The sequence below is a fragment of the Daucus carota genome, chromosome 2 (assembly GCF_001625215.2).
Source record: "Daucus carota subsp. sativus chromosome 2, DH1 v3.0, whole genome shotgun sequence".
Lineage (NCBI taxonomy): Eukaryota > Viridiplantae > Streptophyta > Magnoliopsida > Apiales > Apiaceae > Daucus > Daucus carota.
In genome coordinates, this window is record NC_030382.2 from 30,470,991 (window position 1) to 30,494,878 (window position 23,888).

Sequence of the window (23,888 nt, forward strand, 5' to 3'; positions counted from 1 at the left end):
ATTGTTTTGTTTGCTCGTATGGTATTCAGTGCAGCAGCAGCAGCAAAGAGCAAACATGAAGCAGAGCAGTACAAAATGAAGATGGTGTTTGCAGTGCAAAGACTTGGTGCAGTTGTTCATCTGATGTCAACTGGTCCGTTTTTACTCTGGCTGGACAATCTTTTCATAGTGGAATGATGATTGTTTTTCGAGTCCAGTGGATACTCTTCTCCTCAACTTTGTAATAAAAGATTTTCCCAACAAGAAAATAATAAAATGAATTCTAAAGTTTAAAATATACAGCCAAAGAAAATATGTGGATTATGGGCATCTGGGATTGTTCCCTGGGCCTCCATAGTAAAAATGAGTCCCCCATTCAGTATTATAGGAGCTTTTTATGTTGTAACAATTAGTATTTTCAGCTAGGGTTGATATTTCATGCACTGAGGTAAGACTATTATCTGAATCCACCACTTCTAAGTTCCGAAAGTAGCTTGCTTTCCCAAACCCGTCTTCTGCAAAATGACCCGACCCCATTTGTGTCGATGTGTGCTTTCCATTGGCCCTGGAATTCACAATCTCGCCACCCCATTCCACCATGGTGGCTCTGTCTGCTAAATGTGTAAAGAGTTCTGCAGGCCAATATCCAACCAGCGTGTTGTCGCTGAACCCCATCCACCAGTTTCCTAATTTCGGATCCTGAATGAAATTTTGTTAGTCCGAGTGTCGGGCATCATAATCACGATCATCACATTTAAAATGCATGCTTTCTATGTTACTTGGACTCGGCTAGAAATGTCCAACATTGTTACATATTCATGTGTCAGACTCGGGATTATTCTTGAAAAATTTACATGTTTCTAGCCTAAAATAATTGTTATAATACAAGTGTCCATGTCCGAGTGGCGAGTGTCCGACGGACCGACACAGGCACGTTGAGACAAAATGAATAGTCCGAGTAACAAAGATTTGCATTAAGTGAAAAGAAAGAGAGGAGGGTAGAAATAACCTTCCAAATAAGAATGGAAATGTCAAATTGGTTGCTGGAAGGGGAAGACACAGGAGAAATGGCAGCTCCAATGGCTATTCTGCTATTCGTTTGCACAAATCCTGAACAGAGTAGATTGTAACATCCAGTGGCTTGATAAGCGTCACTCTGCATTGCATTACATAACACTTTTGATACAATTCTCGCAATTTTTGATTCATTATGAACGGAGAGAAACAAAAAGAGATAGTTCTAACCGTCCAATACGTGAATAATCTGGGCCTGCTGTCACCATAAAGCTCTGGACTGACCTGACTAGTAGAACAATCAAATCGTCACAAATTTAACGTCCAACTTTTACTATCATATCATAACCGATGAATATAAACTAAAAAAATTAATTCCGTTAATCTAGCGAGAATATTAAGAGGAACGCTGGATGCTCCAAAAAAAAAAAGTTCTCGGAGTATTGAATTGTCAACGCATACAAAATAATTCTTTTTAATAATAATATGAGATCCGTATACATACATGTCTATAAATTAAATTTGTCATATGTTATGTCACGTCATTTGAGATATTTAACCCTGCCGAATACTCGACGGTGTCATTAATTATGAGAAATCTCGATACAGCTCTTGTTTATACAGATTTTGTAATATAAAAATGGGAACGTGTAGAGAAATAATAGACGTACCTGCCAGCCAGCTTCGATGCTATTGAGATCAGAGCCGTCGAAAGAACCGGAGAGCACCCAGATCTGAGATAGACTAAACTCGTTGACTACTTCTATGGACGGGTCCCACACATTTATGGTTGCCCGAGCCCCATACACCTCCTGCGATGCTCCGGTGTACGCTATTGCGTGCTGCGCCCGCATTCAATTTTTAATTAAGTACTCGTAGATTATTACAAATATTATTCACAAATTCACAAACCTCTAATTAATTTCTAACACTAATGAGAACAAGGTTTATATACACGTTGGTTCAGAATTTCGGGAACAACAAAATACTGTACTCCTAATCTCCTATACAACTGTAGGAGAACTCGTTGTAGCAATAAAAAACACAGGTTTCCAGCATTGGAAGCATCTTATTACCGGGTTATGTGGTGTTGACTTTAACTCCCCCAACACCCACTTTGACTATTTTCATTTCCGTTTCAAATTACATGTTATCGTTTTCGTTTCAACGGGATAATCACTAGTATTTTCGTTTCAAATTACATGTGCATCATAATTTGAACAATTAATCAGTTTCGGTTTCAACTTCCCTCGTTTGTTACAAAACTAGAAACGGTAGAATGACTAAAATTAAGATGTTTAGTAATGAAGTAAAATATTGCATTAATTACCTCGTGTCCATTGCCGCTAACAACGTCGGGAGCCTCCTTATGCCGGGCCGTCATGGGCGCAAAGGCACGCCGTTTCTTCCCAAAGTCATACAGAGAATTGGCTCTCAAAACATCATGCACGTGGCTCCTCCTTATTGGAACACTTCCTCTCGGACACCTCTCTCTCTTCTCATGCCAAGCTTGCCATGCACCTTTCAACCTCATTCGTTCTTCAGTAAAATTTGCACTACTACTTTTCGGCATTTCTGGTCGAACCCTCTAGTATATTTATATTCAACACCAAAAATGTAAAATAAATCATTTTTATTACATTAACTGCTGGTTGTTGCATAATTATTAGCTAGCTACTTGTCACGTTAAGTTTTGAATTTAGTTTCACAGTATACCTGAATCTTGTGGTTCTTTAACAGAGGATGATCTAGAGCCGGTTGCTTTCTTTTCGGCACACAATCAATTATGTCCCCGTCCGGGCTCTGATCAAATCATAATGATTCAAGTCATTAAGTCCAGTAAAGTACAAATGCTTAATTAATTGCTTCATAAACACATGCACATTATTAATACCTGTATGGTTAAGACAGGAGGCTTGTTGATACCATCCAAATGCTTTTGAATCCTGGCCAGTCTCAAGCTCCCTACTTGCCTGTACTTGGTGTAATTCAAGCCACCCGATGAAGAAGCCTCCGCGGTGGATGTTGCTTGGTATAAGATGATCACATAAAGATGAAGAAGAAGAAGAAGCCTTGATGATCTCTTTCTTGTTGTTTTACTATTAGAAGCTTCCATTAATGACTACCCAAATGGAGTAACAATATAATCTCCTTGAGTGCAAGAAATTCACAAAAGCTTTAAGTAGTGCAAATCACAGATATACATGCAGCACAGCTAGCCAGGCCTTAATGCAAAATGAAAAGGACCTGAATAAATTGCAGACAAGTGAGAAGGGGGGCTGGTGGAGTTAAAATTTGTAAATATGTGGGGTGAATAATGGAAATCTCTCTCCTTGTAAATCTCTCTCCTTCTAAATGCTGAGCGAGAGAGGTTGTTGATGGATAATAAAACTGAGCACACAGCCCCAAATAGTAGATTCAGTTCACCATCATCATCATGTATGATTGTGGCTAGAGGGGTTTATTTATGTCTGTCTGTGTCTGTCAGCTCTTGAATACAAAAGAAGATGGATGCTAATGGAGGGTTTGGAGGGTGGCATTAATGAAGAAGAGATTTAGAGAGCGAGATTAGGAAGAACATTGAAGACACTGCAACCTACCCATCTCCCAACACCCCCCACCTTTTTTATTACACACTCACTTCAATTTTTGCATCTGCCTCTCAACTCTCCCATTAATATCACTCGCCTTTCCTTTCTTTATTTCCTAATTCCCCTTGCTCATGCTAAAACATGATAGTAGTATATTATTGTATGTGAACAAATATTTCTTTTTCCTGTACAGACAAATTTAGGTAATATTGACTGATATCTTTAAACTCTTTCTCTAATTTAAAACAAACAGAATTAATTAGTGAAATTTAATAAACAAACTTTTTAAAGTATCACTGACTTGATAATAAGTTTAATTTGTATTTTCTTGAAAATTTATTTAAAGTTCAATATTTAAAATTTTGACATTTTAGTTAAATCACAGTGCAATTAAAACCCAACATGTTCGGGTTAAATTTTAATGTTCCGAATTTTTCTAAATTCTCATGCAAGTTTAATAAAAATCAAACCCAAATTCAATTAAATACCACATGTTGGGGGCTAGAGTTTTCGGAGTTATTTCAAATTCTGGGATGAGTTTGAATTTTGATAAAAGAGTTGAATACAAATTCGAATTTTACAAAATTCATTTTGATAGACCTAGGCCTGTCCGTCATCTCGCTGATTATATAGGTTATAGCACTTCCGCAATTTAGTTGATTGAACTGCCTACATATATAGAAGAACTTGCTTTCTAGTTGCAAAATAACTTGCAAAACAGTGGAAGAAAAACAATTTGAAACCTCATCCAACATGTAGTCCTAGATGGATGCTTGCAGGCCTTATCTATCTTGACCTCTAATTCACGTCTGAATAAATTGAAAGCAAAAGGTTCCTTTTTCTCACCGTATTCATCTTTACAAAGCAATGGAACATACCAAACACGACAAAGGGAGTCGCAACAAACTCTTACTTTTCTATGATACTTTTATACCTTTAATATTTTTTATGTGCATATTTCAAAGTTTATATAAAAAAACATCCAATGATATAGGCCTAAATTATATTTATTAATATAATTAAAATTAGAATTAATTGAAAAATTATTACAACAATATACGAAAATTCATTTGAAAAATAGCCCCAAATCTCCCATATTCTTGAAGTAATTCCCAAAATAACAGAGTTGGAAAAAATGACCCCAAATACCAGTTAGAGACGCTGATAATCTAGCGTTTTCAATTTTGGGATGAAAACGCTCTATACTGTGTAGCTTCTAATTAGTTTAACCTAATTAGACGTTACACCATGTAGCGTTGTAATTAGAGTTAACCTAATTAGAGGCTACACGATGTAGCGTTTTGGGAGCCATTTTTAGATAGTCAGGACCAGCACCCAATTGATTCGAGTCGGTAACTAAATTATGTGAAAAAGAAGATTAAAAGATTTGAAAATAGTCTTGGTAGAGTTTCAGGAGATGGCAGAATTTTGTCTGTCAAAACTGGAAGTAAACATGTAATGTACAGTTCAGTCACATGTAAACATTCTTTTCGCTTTAAATCGTCGAAGATTATAACTAGGGTTAGTTTTGTTGAATGCATGAATTTGTGATAAACAATTTTCTCCCAAATTGGGGGAGATTATTGAATAAGACGCTATGAGATTCTGAAGTTGTAGGAAATTCAATATTATTGTAGAAATTTTTTATGAAGTAGAGTCAAAAATACTGCATATATAGATAACTTTATAATAAACTCAAAATTAGCTTTTGTAAAAAAGTCAAATGTCCAAAATTCTAAGATTTACATAGAATTTAGTATTCCACAAGATAATAATGCTATCGTAAATTAAGAATTATTGAAAATGATCATATGCTACCGCAAGCGTAAAGTTATCGACAAATCAAGTACTATATCGTAAAATAGAGTTATCGACAACTCAAAGAGTGTGAAGTGCAGTTCTCGACAAAAATACTTATCAAAATTTCGAATATCACTCAGTCAAATAATCAAGCAAACAAATCAAATATTAGTACTTTTCTCAGAGATTTGCATTCTTTAAGAAAACAATGGCAAAATTACAACCAAAACATGGAGCTTTCTCATAGATCAGTGAACATGATGAAAGATGGACAAGACAAATGATAGTGAAGACAAAACGCACCTAGTTGTAGAGTTGCTAATTCAAGCGAGAGACAAACAGTTGTGCATAAACCAGATTAGTTTTTTTTAGACAATTTTGTAACAAAGACATGTGCTATTCTATAAAGCAATGACTCTTCTTTTCATTCAGTATTTGTTGGAGCACTAATATTTCAAGAATTCTATCCTGTAAGCTCAGCCTGTTGGGATCTTCATTAACAAGAACCTAGATTATAACAGAATTCGAACAATAAACATTAATTTTGAGTGTACTTGTGTTTACATATTTTATATTTGTAGATCTTTTTATCTACTATTAATTATTTCTAACAGTGCCTCTGTATTTCATTAATTTTGGTTTGAATGTTTAACAAAAGGATAAGTTAAAATCTACCAATAACACACATTCCCTCTATGTATAACTCATCTCTAACAAGTAGTATCAAAGTAGAGGCTGAACCAAACCAATTAAAGATCATGAAAGTATGAATTCATTAAGTTAATCAAGATTCCACCATTTGACAAAGTCAACTACATTTTATAAAAAAAGAAATAATGCTGTTTATGAAGATGGCAAACTTTCTCTACCAAAATATTCTAAAAAATGGTCCATTCACTCCCATGACCCATGTTCCTGCAATCAGTGTGGGAGATGAGGTTGTTCTTACAGACTATGTGCTCAGAGAGCCTTCTCAGTTGACTGATTTTGAAAAAGACAAGGTGTCTCCTGACATTGGTGTACAATTGATCCTAAATAAGTATCTTACTAATGTTATGTGTAACAATATTATCTAATGTGAGACTGTTAGATAAATATGGGAGAAAATTGAGATTTTTTATGAAAGAACTGAAAAAAAAATAAAAATAAGAGTTAACGATACATATTCTGGTGTCCCAATATGAAGGTTTTATGGCTAAGCCAAGGAAGAGCATTACTGATGTTTTTGAAAAGTTTAATAAGCTCATAAATGACATGTAGCTTCATGACAAATATTATGCAGCTCATCAGATAAATCTCAAGTTATTTGTGACTCTTCTAGCCCATTTGGAGCAAAAGATCTCACTTATAAGGGAAAGAAGAGATTTGAGCCAAATGATAATGTGATTGATCTATGAAATCTCAAAAACATATGAATATTAGATACCGCAAATGAAGAGATCATATTATATTATATTATATGGACTTTCAAAAATATATATTACAAATTTGATCTTATATCATAATTCCATAAGTCAAATAGCAATTTTTAGTAACTATATTGGAACAAAAAATGAGCTCCTTCCTATGTTATCATTTTCCAGTTTTGAGTAATTTCAATTTTCGACTTTAACATGCTCAAATTAAGTTAATTAATAGTCACTTTGAGTCAAATTGAAATGAACTATTTGAATTTTTTTACACGCCGTCAGTCACCTAATTCATATTTAACCTTTAAAAAATTATACATTTTCCAAATTCAATTATAATATAAGCCACATTATCAATATATTTTGTTCTTTGTTCAATGACTAATCTTATTATTTTGTTCCTTTTAAGAAATATTAATAAATTAATGAATATAAATAACACACAATAATAATATACACATGTATGTAATAAGTGTTGAATCATAATTTACGTGTATATTATGCTCTAGGGTCTGTTCCAGAAAAAACCATTAGGAAGAGAACCCTTAGACTAATATTAGTTAGGGTTGAACTTCAAATGAAAAAACGTATTAATGAAGGAATTTCAAATGGAAAAAAATGTCTTATTTATGTATTATATTTTAAAATTACTTTTGAACACACATAACGATGCAAAAAAACATATATTTAGATTTATATCCTGAAAATTTATGAAAAATATTGGGTTCTGCAGCAAAACCTTAATGGTTCTATGATTCTATTTTAAATATTAGTTCTCTCTTGAGCGCGACTTTTATACTTTATTTTAATTTAAAATTTCTTTCAAAAAAATTGAAATTGAAAAAGATAATTTTGATTTTTCAATATTATTTACCAATTAGAAACTTTTTTTTGATAATACCAATTAGAAACTTTGTTTTAACCTTACTACACAATTTTGTACTTAACTTCTAAAATTAATAAATTTCCAACAAAAGGTTCTAATTCCTTCATAACAGCAAGAGCGGGTGTACGAACCGCAAGGATGATATACAAAGACCAAAATCATAAAATTCTCAAACGAATATACAAAATAATATAAAATTCAGAAACAACCAAGCCAACCTAGTAAACTCAGACACCTTTTTGGGGCAGGGTTTCAAAGGCAGATACTGTGTTCTCAAATTTGACACGGTGCAGGGGAGCACCACTCTGCTTAATGGCACATGCCTGTTTATCTTCTAATGGGCACCGAGCTTTTAGCATTGAGAATACATGATTATTCAACCGTCTCGCTTTCTTCATAGCTTCTAACAGTGCTTCCCATCCCTTAAAACAAAGTACATGCCAGTATAAGAGATGATTTGGATTATATACACACATTGAAAACAGTTATGATATCTAATACTGACTATTAGAAAAAATGTACAACATTAAATAACAAATATTCTGGACTTTCAGACAAGATTATCTTACCTGTGCTGACACCTATCAAATGCAAACATTAGATTTCCAACAGCAGAGAAAGGAAAAAATGAATAGCACCTCATTATTAAAGATTTTAATAAAGATTTGAGTAGTGCGGGAATGTGTATAAGAGCCCCTTGTGATAACTAGAAAATAATTGTTTCTGCAGGTTATGCTATTTAGAGCAATGTGTTGGTTTTGATATCCTCTGCATAGCATGGGACGTGGAAGACATTATACAACAAATATTAAAAAACTAGAGGGTGAAAAAGAAAAGGAAAATAGCTAGGGACGTAAAACTTTACCTATCTTTTGGTCGATTACAAACCAAAAGAAAGCTTAAAAAATATAATTAAAGCACACAGCTAAATATAATCATAAAAATCATGCGTCTGGGACCATGGCTATTATCTTTCCGGGATCTAAGAATGAAGAAATCAGGCGCAGAAGTCTCTTAGAGAAACCAACAAAACTCTCTAAAGATCTTACAAACACAGCACAACTGGAATCTTACCCTGCAATACACAAACATTATGTTTCCATGACCAGGGTAGTGTACTGCTAACTTCTCTATTCTGGAATGTCAAGATGAAGAACTCAAGGGTGAGCTCAAGTCTCTCTCGCGCACTTATATATTGTGTTTTGCTTTTATCTTTTTATTTCCCGCACAACTAGAAACTATATACCGGGGTAACTTATCACCCAAAAGTACTGCAGGAAAATACTTCCTGATTTGGTTTAAAGTTGTTAAATAAAAAACTCATCTAGAATCTTAGGATTGCTAGAGGTCGGTTACTTGACATGGTATTAGAGACTGAATCAGGGGAGGGTCTCGGAGGACTGACATGGTATTAGAGACTGGATCAGGGGAGGGTCTCGGATTTGAGTCCTCCCAGTCCCATTTGTTAAATTTAATTATTTTGTCTTCTGTCTGATGTTTGTGTGTTCAATCATTAATCATACGACTGAGGAGGAGTGTTAAATAATACTAGAAAATTTAGGGGCCTTTCTCAACAGGACTCCTCCTTAAACTGAGCTCTAATACCATGGTTAAGCAACCAACCCAACTGATCCTCCTTCCCGAATCTCCTGACCCCATCTTTTTAAGAACATCTGTTCAATTCTTATTATTTGTTCGTCTTTGCTGTTGTCTGTTCTTTCACTGTACCAATTGAGGAGTGTTGAATAATATAAGATCCTGTTGGGGAAGAGGCCTTCCTCTGATACCTTAATCGAGAGCACTCCCCAAACCGAACTCTATACCATGTGAAGTAGACACCCATCTATTCCTCCCACCCCCATCTGTCTCTGTTTTTGTGTCAGATTCTGTTCTATATGTTTTTTTGTATTGAGAGAAGTGTTGAATAACATAAGATCCCGGACGGCCTTCCTCACACACCTTATGGTTCCCAGTGGACTAGTTAGTTAACAAAAAAGCATGATACTTAAGATTTTAAATGGGCTGGTTACTTAACAACGAAGCATGGTTCCAAGTCCAGCTGGTTCATTGGCGGGAGAGTTCCTTTGTGTTGGAACCTTTTTCTCTTTCTGGATTTGTAAGATTGAGCTCCTCAACTCCCGTCGAATTAATAAAATGACCATTAGCAAATATTCAATAAAAAGCTACTTAAAGTTATATGAACATTACTAAACAATCAAGGGAGGACCAGATACAGAATTGCATGAATTAAATCGCAGTTTGATTATAAAGCAATTCAAAACCAACTATGATTCCATAGCTATAGCCAATCCAATATAAATCAAAATCCACATTTCCTGAAAAAAAACAGAAACCATGTAGGAAGATATGTGCCATATATATATCTTATTACCTGGCCAACATGAGGATTTTTATGTGATTGTGTTATTGCAGCGGCCTCCACTTCAGCAACATTCAGTACTTGATATGAGAAATCAAACAATTCAAAATGCAGTTGTTGGCCAAGCAAGTAGATTATCGTGCAACCACCCCAGGCCACGGAATCACCAAGCATATCATGATTAGTTGGTGGTACCTGAACAGATTCTTCAAGATATTCCTGGCAAAATTACAACTGGGTAAGATCAAAAGCAACTAAAAAACAACTCCGCCATAAACTCTGCTATTGTGAATAGGTAGTAAAGTACTTCTTGTGTCCCTAAACCAACAGCGTCAGTTTTGACTAATTTAATGTCTAATTGACCAACTCTGCCATTTAAAATTTTGCAATCTTGAAGTACACATGAATAGACAATAATACAAAGATAAATATCTCATCCGCTATTATTAATAACATTACAAAACAGCAAAATATAAATTGGTATTCAATTGAAAACTTCTATTATTAAATTGATCATATTGACCCAAAAATCAAAAGGGCCATTTACATAGAGACAAGAAGATAACCATCTATTGGTTCAACGTTATCTCCCTATTTGCCTTTGCGGGAGCTCGAGGGTTAAAACTCTCAAAGAGAAGTTGGATGAATGATTGTGTTCAATTATCCAAAAAAGTGAAAAGCAAGTATTCATACACTCCGCATATAGGGTATTTGATAATTTCTAATGAAGTGTTATCTCAACTGTTTACAGTTTTGAAAAGTATACAGCACAACCATGTCATACTTCTTATGTGGACCCAAAAGACCAACAATATGCATCTATATTTCTATCAATATATATGGTTACTATATTCATATATTTGTCATTTACAGCCAGCTGACCCAACAGGCGCAAAAATAGCTAAATGACATTGTTGTTTCACAACACGCAATAAAATAGCTGACAATCCACTGTTACTTGAAGAAAATAGGTCAAAACCCAGAGACAAAATAAAGAGGCGAAGAACTAAACGACCGACACTATATTCAATATTCTACCAAGGTATTACTTCGAAAACTGTCCTATACATAGAACTTTTGGATGCAAGTCTTAATACATTGGTCAAACCAGCAGATAAACAACAATAACAAATTCTTATTTAATATTAACCAATAAAATTATATAGCATAAAAAATGACCCAAAAAAAAAAGCGGGAAGGAGGTTACTGAGGAAGCTCATTATATAACAAAAAACAAGCCATAAATTCCAAGAGCATGCACCATATAACATCCATTAGTTTGTTAAGATCCTAAAATATGCAAGACTAGATAATTAATGGCATCAAGGGAACCAAATCATGCAACACATAATAGAGGAGAAAATAACATTACTGTTTTAAAATTATATTTTTAATATATCCTGAAGATTGCAACTGAGGTAAATGTAAGATAAGTACATTGATAAGAAGGCCAAGACTTTTCTTGTTGTTTAGCTTTATGAATTACAATAAAGAACATATTTATTATATGTTTAGCATTACTGTTTCTTGTTGTTTAGCATTACTGTTTTAAAATTATATTTTTAATATATCCTGAAGATTGCAGCTGAGGTAAATATAAGATAAGTACATTGATAAGAAGGCCAAGACTTTTCTTGTTGTTTAGCTTTACTGTTTTAAAATTATATGTTTAATATATCCTGAAGATTGCAACTGAGGTATATATAAGATAAGTACATTGATAAGAAGGCCAAGAGCTTTCTTCTTGTTTAGTTTTATGAATTACAATAAAGAACATATTTATTACATATAACCAGTGTTACAGAAATCGGGAATCGGACCTAATCGGATGAGCTACCGATTCAAGGATTAATCGGAAATCGGGGATTAATCGGGAGAATTAATCGGAGTTAAAATCGGGTTTATTTTAATATTAAAATATTATTTAATATTTAGTTATTATTATTTTAGCTATTTAAGTAACTAATATATTTATTATATTCATAAACTCTATAATTATTCATATTTAAAGTAATATAGTATTTTAATTTTAATAATTTATCATATATACTTCGATTAAGAAATATATATAAGGATTAATCGGATTTCAAAAATCGGATCGGTGGCCGATCTTGCAGGGGATTTATCGGGGATTTATCGGGGATTTATCGGTTAAATCGGGGATTTTTAGAACACTGCATATAACAGATATTGGCCAGAGAGGCTTAAAAGAATTTCTTACAAATTGCAGGCCACTAAATATACGGTAGAAGTCCTTTGATGTTGTAATATCAATAAAACCCGTCTTTGGAGCAGCACTCCATTTACTGCAATATTTGTCCAGTGCCGCACTTGTAAAAGCAAGGGCATATTCCAGCACACTTCCAGTATTTATGTTGGCCTTGTACAAAAGGTCTACAAAATAACGATAATAATAAATTCCCAAAACTAGAAAAATAATAATGTTAGCTTTGTAAAAAGCTGTACAACAGAAAGGGAAATGCTCAAAACTTCAACCAGCTTCTACTAACAGAAAACCTGAGAAACTTTAACACACGAGACAACAGATGATGGACAAACTTGACACATCGAATCAAAATGGATGCAAAAATTATAGGCCCACATACAGGAATATCTTATCTGACTATTGATACCGTATTGAAGGGAGCATGCTACAATCAGTTTAATTTGTGGTGTAGGTATTAACCCAATTTAGGATGGATAAGAAGAAACACAAAACACATGCTTATTTTTTTAACTGAAAAAAGCCTAAAATTAGTAAGGTTGACAACATTACAGATACTAAGTGTTTACAATTTTGTCTCCTTATGTACTAACCTTTATTATGATGCCTAAAAATGAAAATAGGATTCCAATTGCAGAACCTAATGTACTGGTAACAGTTCTCCCATCGTTGTTGCACCCCATGGTAGTAAGGTTGGAGGGATTACTCCGATGATAGCAAGAAAAGGGTCTATTATATAAAGCCTTCTTGATCATTGTTCTATAAAAGGGCCTTGGAGGATGCAATTGAAATTAAAAAGTATTAAGATTTTGTCGACAAACCAATGCATGAGCTATGCTAATACTCATCTGCATAACAGCCCCTTTAATATCTGATAATCAGCGTATAAACATCTAAATAAGTTGCCATGACAGACCAGTATAAAATCATTACAAGTGCTATGTCAAAACCCAAAGACTTAGCAGCATATACAAATGCTTTGTTTTATCAACCACATAATCATTGGCACCATAAAGTCATCTAATAAGAAGTTTCTTTCATCTTGAATATGTATATAGGCAATCGCTCAAATACAAATCACTAAAATACAAACCAAGAGAAACCACCCCTAAACGACATCACCCACCCTCTATTTGTCACCACCCCTAAACGACATCACCCACCTAGGGCTCGCCCTCGCTCCCACTCAATCCACCCCAAGCCCACTAGAACCTCGCCAAGGCTCCGGACAGGCCTTGCACAGGCTCCAACAGCCCTAGGGCTGTAAATTGATACGGACTATCCGGCGTCTCGGATCGTATCCGACTCGAAAATATGATACATGTCTCATATCCGTTTTGAAAACGATCCAAATCTGGCGGAAAAATTAAGCCCGTATAATATATGATCCCGGATACGAGCACACCTATACCCGCTCAGATTCGGTCTCATATAATTTTTCATAATATGATCCTACCCGAATAACCGAATATGATCCACGGTTCATATTCGATTCAAACTCATATACATATTATATTTTAGCACCATCATATTTGCAAGTAACTAGTCATCATTTTATAAAATTTTAATATCTTATTTAAGTTTATATCTTCATAAAATATGATTTATTTAATGTGATCATGCTTATTATCTTCATATATATGATATATACCAACATATAACTATAAGTTTTAATTTAAAATTATTATACTTTATAATATTATGTTTACTTAGGCTAAATGATAATTATTTGAACAACTAAAATAATAATGATACTTAATGTTAGTGGATCATATTCGGCTCATATTCGATGGATCATAAACTACCCGGTAAAAAAATAGAAAATGCGATACTGGATCATATCCGGTTCAGATCCGAATCTCAAATACCAGGGATCGGTTTATATCCGGATAAAACGATTCCGGACCCAAATCTGGACAAGTTAAAAATAATATGATCCGGTACTTGAGCAGAGGGGTACCCGGGATCACCCGGATCATTTTACAGCCCTAAACAGCCCTAAGAGCCAAAACTTGGTCCCACTAGGTCCCGTCTAGGCCCACCTCGGGGTTTATCCCCAACCCCAAAACCCTTCCTATTCTACTTAATAGCAGTGGTTTGTATTTAGTCTGTATTTTAGTTGTTTGTACCCTATATATATGTGTGTGTGTGTAGATACACACACACACACACATACATAAACAAATATACTTTTCCATTATGATTATCATACTTTCGGGGCTAGTCAGGAGATTGGAGACTTAGTAATCATGTTGGAACAAGAAATATTATCAGATACCCTCTTCCTCATCTATCGGTACAATGAGCATTGCAACTTGTAGCAGAATTGTACCAACAACAATTCGGTAGATACAGGATGGAGAGAAGAAAACAGACCTGCAGCTTCTGCTTGTTTTGATATGGTGTGCAGGGATGTTGGATTTGAGCGGCCCATGTCTGACGCAGTTACAGCAGTTGCTGATTTGAAGAGAGTAACAATAGGACTATCTCCTGATCCTTGAGATTGTAGTATTTGTCCATCAACACTAGGTATCAAACCCAACCACGGAGCTGTTTGCATAAAATGTGCAGTGTCTTCTTCTCTCTGTTAAATAAGTGGGAGTGTAGGTAATCCAGTAATATCAACAAATAGCAGCTGAAAGATAACAGTACATATCAAATGGACAACCTTCCACTCAAAATGAGTGAATATTGTCCTTGTTACACATATTCAGTTGAGAAATGTTTCGACTTCGTTGAAAATAAGTAAAGATAGTTCTTGTCAGGTTTTTTCTTTGTAGTCTTAGAAGATTCTGTAAATAAATTATAATCATTCAATTCAGTCTGTCACAAAGTTGAGAGCTTAAATGCATTCAGATGTCAGACTCATACGATCCTTCCATTATTAGATAGAGGAACATGGACTTAAATATAAAGTTTAAACAGGAGGAAAGTACACATATCATACAGTTTTACAACAGTTGTATGTCAAAGGAATAATTTGACAATCTAAAAGAATATTTAGTTGCATACTGATTCCTTAAAATCCAGGAATTGTTTGGAGATTTGAAAGCATATATTGTAGGGAAGGAAGAGATATGCTACTTGTACATGTTCACTATTCAGTTGTCTTATTGAACGGAAACAGTGAGGAGTATCCGGAAATTAGCATGCATTTATGAATATACTAAACATAATTAAGGCTTGTTTTATATGAAAACCTCCTTCAGTCGCACGGAACTCATTTGCAGTTGGCATATTACATGTGATTTTGGTTCCTTTTGCACTATTGGCATATTGGACAATAATTGTGTATATAGGGGTGCAAAACTGAACACTGTGTGATACATACCAAGACAATATCAAGAAGCCCCATCAAATATAAAACCGTTCCAATCTCCTTGATACCACAAACTCCATCTGCTTTCAGTTCAGACTTTGATTGCCAATTAAGATGCTCTTTTACAAGCCTCTTGCAACCTAAGCATGATAAATTCACAATTATGCATGCATCGATGAATTGCGCAAAACAAATCATGTTGTCTATAGTAACTAAAAGAGAGGACCCTATATATCACAAGGCAGTACATAATGAAAAAAAGGGTAAGGAACTAATATCGGAGGTAGATACATATAACATTAAATATCATAGAAAATTAGAAAGACGCTTAATGAACGCTATTATTTTGAGAACCCGAACCCTCGTAGTTCTTGGTTGAGGGTGCGCCATCTACATATCCGACTTAAAGACTAACTGAATTAGAGTGTTTTTCAAAAAAAATTGTTTTTGTCACAATCTGTACTGTAAATAACTCGTCTTTATGCGAATTTGTTTTTTTCCATCGATCCCTTCATTTAATTATTTGTTCTGGGCTTTCTTTTCTAAATTCTAGCATCACCTTTATCGCCCTGAGTTCTGAAAACTTAACGTCCGCATTAAACTTGCTTCAGCCTACCTTTGACTAGTTCTGAAATTGAGTAGATTTTTCGATACTAGTTTAAATTTAAAATCCAAATATTACAATTTATGAGAGTGGAGCATATGCATAGTGAACAAAATAAAGAAAAGAAAATATAGCTCCACAGAAATGCTATACAAAAGATCTTTACATACCACAAGATGTAAAAAAGAAACTCCACATATGTCAAATGGTACTAAAATCAGGACTAATAGTTTAACACGTTTCTTTTCCTCAAAACCTAGAGAATTTCTTTATTCTAAACAAATAATCAAGCAAAACGAGAATACTTACCTACTGCTTAAATACATGATGTGAAAAATGATCCATTGATTTTTAAACACGAAAAGGAAAGAAAGAAGAAAGAAAAGGATAAGCATATCTGAAAATTATGACTCTAGTAAGATGGGGATTAAAATTTAGAGAAGGTATTTGTGGGATGGTAATAATTCAGAAATAGAAAAAGGTCGATAAACATGCTCAAACTCCGTATACAGATAAAAGTAACACAAGCTACCTGCCACTCCTCCATCAAAAGGAAGTAACCCAATCGATTTCGGCAATGCTTCTCTCAAGCCTGAAATAACTGGCTCAAGGGTAGTTATCTGAAATACAAAAAAGACCAAGATGAGGCAGTACTCATGCGTGTAGCATTGCAATTTGCAACACTCGCTGTAAAAAAAGATATAATGCAGAAATAAGATAGTTTCTATTCCGAGGATTAATATCATCAACAGCAACATGGTAGGCCTATTGTTTCCTGGTCGAAAAACAAAATTCAAAGAACCATAAGGATAAGAAAAAGCCAAAAATCTCAAACCAGTAGAGCAACATAAAAGTACCCAACTACAGCAGGGTCAATATACAAAATCCTAATTCTAGTTGAGCAAAAGAAAGAATGAAAAAGATCCCAAGTACACAGAGAGTAACGAAATAAATAAATATTTGTTTTCCAGCACAACAGCATTCGCAGAGAAGCCAAGTCGATATATGTCAATATGGCATAAAAGTAAAATTACATAAAAACATATGTACACTTGCATGTGTGAAAAAAGAGACAGCGGCTCTAAGATCCTTTACCCACTGATCGCATCTCAAAAAATAGTCAAGAACCCTCACTTAAGATGGAGGAATACCGTGGAAAAAGAAAAATAGGACAATCTAATGCCAAAATGCACAATCACACAACAGGACTTATAATACAAAAGTCAACCTTTATTCCTAACATATAAATATTTCAATACCTTTTTGTCAGTACAAACCTAAACCTAATACTATTCCAAACTGCATCTAAAGAAATACAAGATTCTTAATAATATGAGAGATAAACATAATAAGCATAGTTAATATATACATATACATATACATATATACATGTATACATGTATATATATGTATATATCATATACATGTACATAAATATGTATGTGTGTGTGTGTGTAGTATGCAACTGCCCCAACATAAATTATAACTAAATATGTCAATGAAAACATATCGCTCGAAATTACAATAATAATAGACTAATCACATAGCAATGGGCGTTGGATAAAACAAGAATTAGAGGAAACCCTAAGGTTCACACTGTTAGTATTGGTGTCCTAGAGATAATGCTATTATGTTTGAATGTAACCTATTATGGATTATGTTTTATTGATTATTGAATAGATATTTATTATGTTCTTTATTTACTGCGTGATAAATTTATAGCATAATAAATGTCCTTGGAATATGATATGTAATTCTATATCTCTAAGTGCGTGACTTAGAAATGAGATTATGAGAATAGTATCGATATTTCTAAAGGTCCCTAGTCGAGCATTATTATTAAGAGACAATAGTAATGCATTGAGACTACTGTGTTTGTTGACTGATGATCACATCTCATTGATCATAGGTATAGTGATACTAAAGTCAAGAACACAAGTGCATGTATTAACACATGGCACTGGAATGACCCACCGTGAGATTTTACATGTTAATAAGTGTCATTAGAAATTCTCACTGTGATAATGATGTAATGATCCTCTGACTTGATATCATTATATTTCTATATGAGAATTAATATACTTTGGTTGCATTAAAAGTTACCCTTGACCAGGTGATGATAAAATGTATATTGGGTATATTATGAATCCTATGAGAAATATGAATGATCTAGAAAGGATTTAACCCTCCTATTTTAGGAGTGATATTATTGGCCTCTTGATTGAGTGAGACTATGAAATGCATGGCCGTGCTCAAATATTGATTTGTTTAATAGTCTACTCATTGATCAAGGAAATTCGGATTAAACGTTGAAGAGGATGACACAATGCATGCCTCGAGTTTGATCTATAATATAAGGTTAAAAGGATTATATTACATTGTACATTATTCACAAAAGGTTTAATTGAATCACCAATTATTATTATTAATTGGGTAGCAATGATGTATTACTAGATGCCGCTCATTGCTTATGATTTTGTTATAGGATATTAAAATTATTGCCAACGTAATAATAACCTAAAGGGTCACACACTTAGAACGTTTAAAAGGAGTTTTAATTTAAATTCCGAATTTAAATTAAATGATTAAATTCGAAATAAATTGTTTAGTTGAGCCGGTCTTAATTAAATAATCAGGATTTCGAATTTAATATTAAAACCTAAATCGGATTGGATTTGGAGAAGCCCAAAACCGATTAGGGTTAGGCCCGTCTCTCTCCTTTCCCTATAAATACATAATGATGTATTGTTTTAGGGTTATGAGTTATAAATTCGTTTTATAAACCTTAGCAGCTTTACATCAGGAGAGGCTAGAGAGAGAGAGAGGCTGACTTCGGCTAGTACCGGCTCCGGTGATCATTAGGCGATCAGGCGTTCGGGTGGACTGTTTAGAGACGCGATCCTTAGACCGAAGGCTGCGTGGTGATTGCTTGTTCCGGACCTCCATCTTTCCCTAACGTAAAGCTTCAACAAGGTATTATTTCGTATCTCCATAATCAGCCATGCATTATAGATAGATCCTGCGGTTAGGGTTTCGGAAAATTTTTGATTTTACGTTAGTTTTCGCGGCGTTTTATTGCCCCGAAACCCAACACACACATATATAACTAAGACCAAACATAACTGCGTATTAGAAGTATAGACTATATAAGTTTTGATTAAGTTCCATCCGGGCTTAACCATTCTAGAATTTAGGTATAAAATATCAAGGTAGTTGGTAAGGGTACAGGTATACCGTTCCATAATTAGGTTACAGGTTCACCACTCCATATCTAGGGTACAGAACCACCATTAATCATCACATACAACTACGGTTCAATGCACGACCATGTTCGAACTTAGTTATGCGTCCTGTTAACAATTGTGGTTCCTCGTAGTTCCTACAGAACTAATTTGTTCACAATCTAGTTAAACAACACCCAATCAAAAATTTGAGCTATAAATTACAGGTAAAGATGAAAACAGATCTGGACTTATGAACAAATCAACCACGAAACTGTGCCTTCTCCCAGCACCTCCAAATGCAATTCGCTCATTAGACTCTGTGATAACAATGTCAATATTTTTCTATTTTTTTTAACATGCTATACATATTATTCAAGAAATGTATACAAACCAAAACTGGAAATAAAAAGATAGGTATATTTGTGAAAGCCTGATATGCATTTCACAGATTTTTTTTTGTGCTATCAACACTAACATCATCCCATGCTTGTTTAGGAATTAAATTAAACATACTGAGAGACTGGTTTTTGAACAGCTTCTAATATGTCAATACTGAAACTAATGCTTTAGTAGGATTCGATTCCATCATGCATGTTCAAGCGGGGGATATCCATGTACTTTAATGAGAATATAACTTATGTACAAACATATACATACAACAGAACTATATATAGACAATCTGTATGCTGTGCGTACTTGAGAAAGGAAAAAAAATGGCAGTTGAAATGAAATTGCAAGACTTATCATCAATTAGATGAAAAATATTATCATGGTGATTCTGTTACTTGTTTCACTACATATACTTTGACTTCGGTACAATCTTTTTCAATATGTCACTTCCTCTTTACCTTCATCAACAAATATATCATGATATGGTATCAGTGATGATGGAGTGGCCGCCACAATAACAAACACCATGCCTCCATAACTCTTAAATAGTTATATACATGACAAAGGGCTTAGATGACCTCCTCTTAGAATCAAGATTCGTCTATTCAGTTGGAGGAAACTGTAGATACAAACGAACGAAACAGCAGAACTAAGATCCTGGAATATGTAAAACTCCCGTGTCCTTTCAATCTACAGAACAAAGTGGCAACCCTTAACTCTGGTTTTTGCGGAACTGGTATGGTTCACTGAGCAATTGATGAGTAGGATATTTGATATTCTTATCCTACACTTGACTAATTGATACAGGAATATATCAGGTGATTAAATCGCAACCCAGTCATTACCCCAACATAAATCATAAAATTTAATCAATCACAAGCTAACCAATAAACCCAAAACAATTATGTACGTAATCCAAGCTGATTAACATGTAGGGGATTACATCATTATATATAGATAATAGAATACCTAGTACAATAACCTAATGGACTAAGACCCATAAACATTTGAACTTATCATCAATAACATATATTCTTTAAACTACTAAACCCCATATAACGAATAAATAAAGAAACTAATATCCACACATTATAGAATTAAAGTATTTAATAATAAAAAAATGTGTGTAATTTTTTTCTTTCCCATTCCTCATCATTCTCCCCTTATAAAAAGAAAACTCGACCACGTGTGTTTTAAAAGACAAGTACCATGCAAGGCCGACATGGAACTAAGATGAATTTTCAGCTCTTACTTTTTTTAAGGAATGGTTGAGATGAAATAGTCTCAGAAATTCTCTTTTGTCTCTTACTTGCACAGGTCTTCGACTTTTTGTTTTTTACAAATTCAACTTTGTACTTCTTTTTCAACATTTTAAGTTCATGACATGATTTATCTAACTCGTTCAACATGAGGTCATATTCAAATAACTTGTCTTGATGATAGTAGGCATAAATTTTAGTAGCGTGGCTCGTTTCGGGGTGAAGGACAAAATTACCAGTTTTTACCACTATTTTCACAAAGATACCACTTTGCGTGGGGATGACCAAAAATACCAGCATTCTTAAAATGAGTATCCTCACATATGCATTCCTAAAATGGGTATCACCAGTAAATTATTTTTTGTTATTCTTTAAAATGGCTGTTACGCATTCTCCAAATGGGTATCCCACAATTAGAGCTGTAAGCGAACCGAACTCGGACGAACTCGGACGAACTCTTATCGAACTCGAACAAAATCTTAACGAACCGAACAATGTTCGATAATTTTATCGAACAAAATTTCATGTCCGAACTCGGTTCGGTAACGAACCGAACCGAACACGAACTGTTCGCGAACATGTCGAACAAAACCGAACACAAACCGAACACGAACAGTTCACGAACAATGTATATTTTTAAATAATATTTAGGTTATTTTTTAATTATTTTAATGAAAATAATTAACCCAAATATTTTATTTATATATATACAACATATACAATATCAATTTCAAATAATTTTACAATTACAAATAAAATTAATACCTAAATTATGGATATTATATATTATATTCACATATAATATTATAAATATTTTTATTTATTGTCGAACGAACACGAACTTCTCGAACTCGAACCGAACACGAACCGAGCACCCTAAAAGTTCGGTTCGGTTCGTCAAGCTTATCGAACAGAAAATGTTGTTCGAACTCGTGTTCGGTAAGCTTACCGGACGAGCTTACCGAACTCGAACACGAACCGAACCGAGCGAACTTACCGAACAGTTCGGTTCGTTTACAGCTCTACCCACAATACAAACTCTGAAAAAGGGTATCCTTCTTAAACTTTCGCCGTCTTGTTACCCCAACCTGAACTGAAATGCGTATCATATACAACATTATATCTTTGTCTACACAGATCATCACCACCACAAACTCATTATCAATCACCCCCGCCAAGAAATTGTAGGCACCAAATATGAGTAAGCGCGTGTTTGCCAAATCTTTTATGTCCGGGCTTTAAGCCATTTTAGACTTTAAGCTGAAAATGTCTACTTAGGGTAATAAGCTATAAGTCAGCTTAAAGTTAGAAATAAACCAGAAAATGAAACTAACTTAAAGCCGAAAATTGGTAAGATGTACTTTTTTGATCAACTTATTTAATTTTTGTGATTTTTTGGAAAAAGTCAATTTCAAAACAAAAATAAATAATCTATCAAATTTATTTTATTATTATGTTTTTAATAACTCATAAGCCACCTATAATATAAAATTACTTAAGGTCCCAAATAGACAATTTAAGCCACTGTAAGTCACTGTAAGTCACAAACCATTATTTTAAGCCTGCCCAAACGGGCTTCAAGTCGGGATATTCAATTTGAAAAGTTGCATCTCAGTACAAATATGTAAAATTACGGTAATTATGTCATTTTTTTCACCCATCTCGTAACGTTTACGCTAGTGGATATATATATCATCCTTCACTCATTCAATTTGAAGTTTTACGTAATATATATATTCAAATAATTTGTTAAAGTTAAATTCTAAAATTTGTCCATAACCAATTTTTCTCCACAAAAATAAATATAATATGATACAATAGGATCACTTTAATTATTAATTAGGGTTGAGAGATTTGATTTTATGCGTGTGTGGCTTGGTAACACTAACAGAGAGGTATAGACTACTGAGATAGGGTTAATTGTCAAGTAATGGGCTTCGAGTTCAGATTTGATATGCTTGATATAAAAATAAAAGTTCCCAGATTGATAAATAATAAAGTATGACACTAATGCATATATAATATAATATAATATAGTATATATAATATATATTTTTATATAATATATTAAATGCGGTGCGGTGCGGTTTTAACCACATTTTGTAAAATCAAAACCGCAACCCGCACCGTGCCTTGCGGTTTGACAAAATCTCGAACAGCAACCGCACCACAAAAATTAAAAACCACGTATCGCGGTGCAGTTTGGTTTGGTGCGGGCGGTTTTTGCGATTTGATGATCACCCCTATTACGTATTATGACATGAATACCTCTGAAATTCTTTGGATCACATTTTAGAAGTTAAAGTGGCTGAAATGTCAAAAATAAGCAGTTCCAGAGACTGGTCGGTAAAAGTTTTCAAACTGTGAGTGGCTGTTCTGTAATTCTGCCAGGCTGAAAGATCATTTTGTGATTTCTGGAAACTTCAAGGACTAAATTATACTTGCTGATAATTTCAGGGGTAGGTTTAAGATTTTAGAAACCTCAAGTTTTCACATTGCACTGTTTAATACACGCTCAAGGCATTTAAAGGCATTTACTGCGCTGGACTGAACTTAATTAGATTTGCTTTTTAAGCTGGGCCAGGTCAAACAAAAAGAGAAAAATAGGCTTATCTGCCATTCTATATCACCAGACTGTCTGGAGGGAAAATACCAGCAATGGCGACAGTACTAACATGCGGTGATCAGTGGCGGTTCAACTCCAAAGTTGCCTTTCTGCCAATCTCCTCTTTCTTTGTCCCTTCTTCATTTCTGATCTATCCTCATTTTTTCTTTTTTCTTTTTTTTATCACCTACCAACAGTTAAATT

General features: G+C 34.1%; 2 protein-coding genes across 4 annotated transcripts in view; both read right to left on the minus strand.

The window, feature by feature from the left end:
• Positions 1–231: 231 nt before the first annotated feature.
• LOC108206453 (protein neprosin) lies at positions 232–3,506 on the minus strand. Its single transcript, XM_017376756.2, has 7 exons — positions 2,888–3,506; positions 2,710–2,796; positions 2,324–2,581; positions 1,665–1,835; positions 1,225–1,278; positions 989–1,135; positions 232–678 (listed from the first exon to the last, which is right to left on the minus strand). Exons 1-7 carry the CDS (start codon positions 3,107–3,109, stop codon positions 301–303), a joined length of 1,317 nt encoding a protein of 438 aa, XP_017232245.1. The 5' UTR covers positions 3,110–3,506; the 3' UTR covers positions 232–300.
• A 4,231-nt stretch (positions 3,507–7,737) lies between these two features.
• Positions 7,738–23,888, minus strand: part of LOC108207324 (protein PIR) — a 45,281-nt gene continuing 29,130 nt past the window's right edge. For all 3 annotated transcript variants that reach the window (XM_064087108.1, XM_064087109.1, XM_064087110.1), the window contains 6 exons: positions 16,739–16,826; positions 15,615–15,742; positions 14,660–14,867; positions 12,281–12,453; positions 10,072–10,278; positions 7,738–8,101 (listed from right to left, as the gene is read on the minus strand). In XM_064087108.1, the coding sequence (XP_063943178.1) occupies positions 7,907–8,101; positions 10,072–10,278; positions 12,281–12,453; positions 14,660–14,867; positions 15,615–15,742; positions 16,739–16,826 (999 nt within the window). In that variant the 3' untranslated portion in view covers positions 7,738–7,906. The remainder of the gene's footprint in view (positions 8,102–10,071; positions 10,279–12,280; positions 12,454–14,659; positions 14,868–15,614; positions 15,743–16,738; positions 16,827–23,888) is intronic.

Coding starts and splice junctions, on each gene's coding strand:
- LOC108206453 (XM_017376756.2), bottom strand. CDS start 3,109: ATGGAAGCTTCTAATAGTAAAACAACAAGAAAGAGATCATCAAGGCTT. Junction 2,582..2,709: donor TAAAGAACCACAAGATTCAG/GTATACTGTGAA, acceptor TAAATATACTAG/AGGGTTCGACCAGAAATGCC. Junction 1,136..1,224: donor GATTATTCACGTATTGGACG/GTTAGAACTATC, acceptor AATGCAATGCAG/AGTGACGCTTATCAAGCCAC.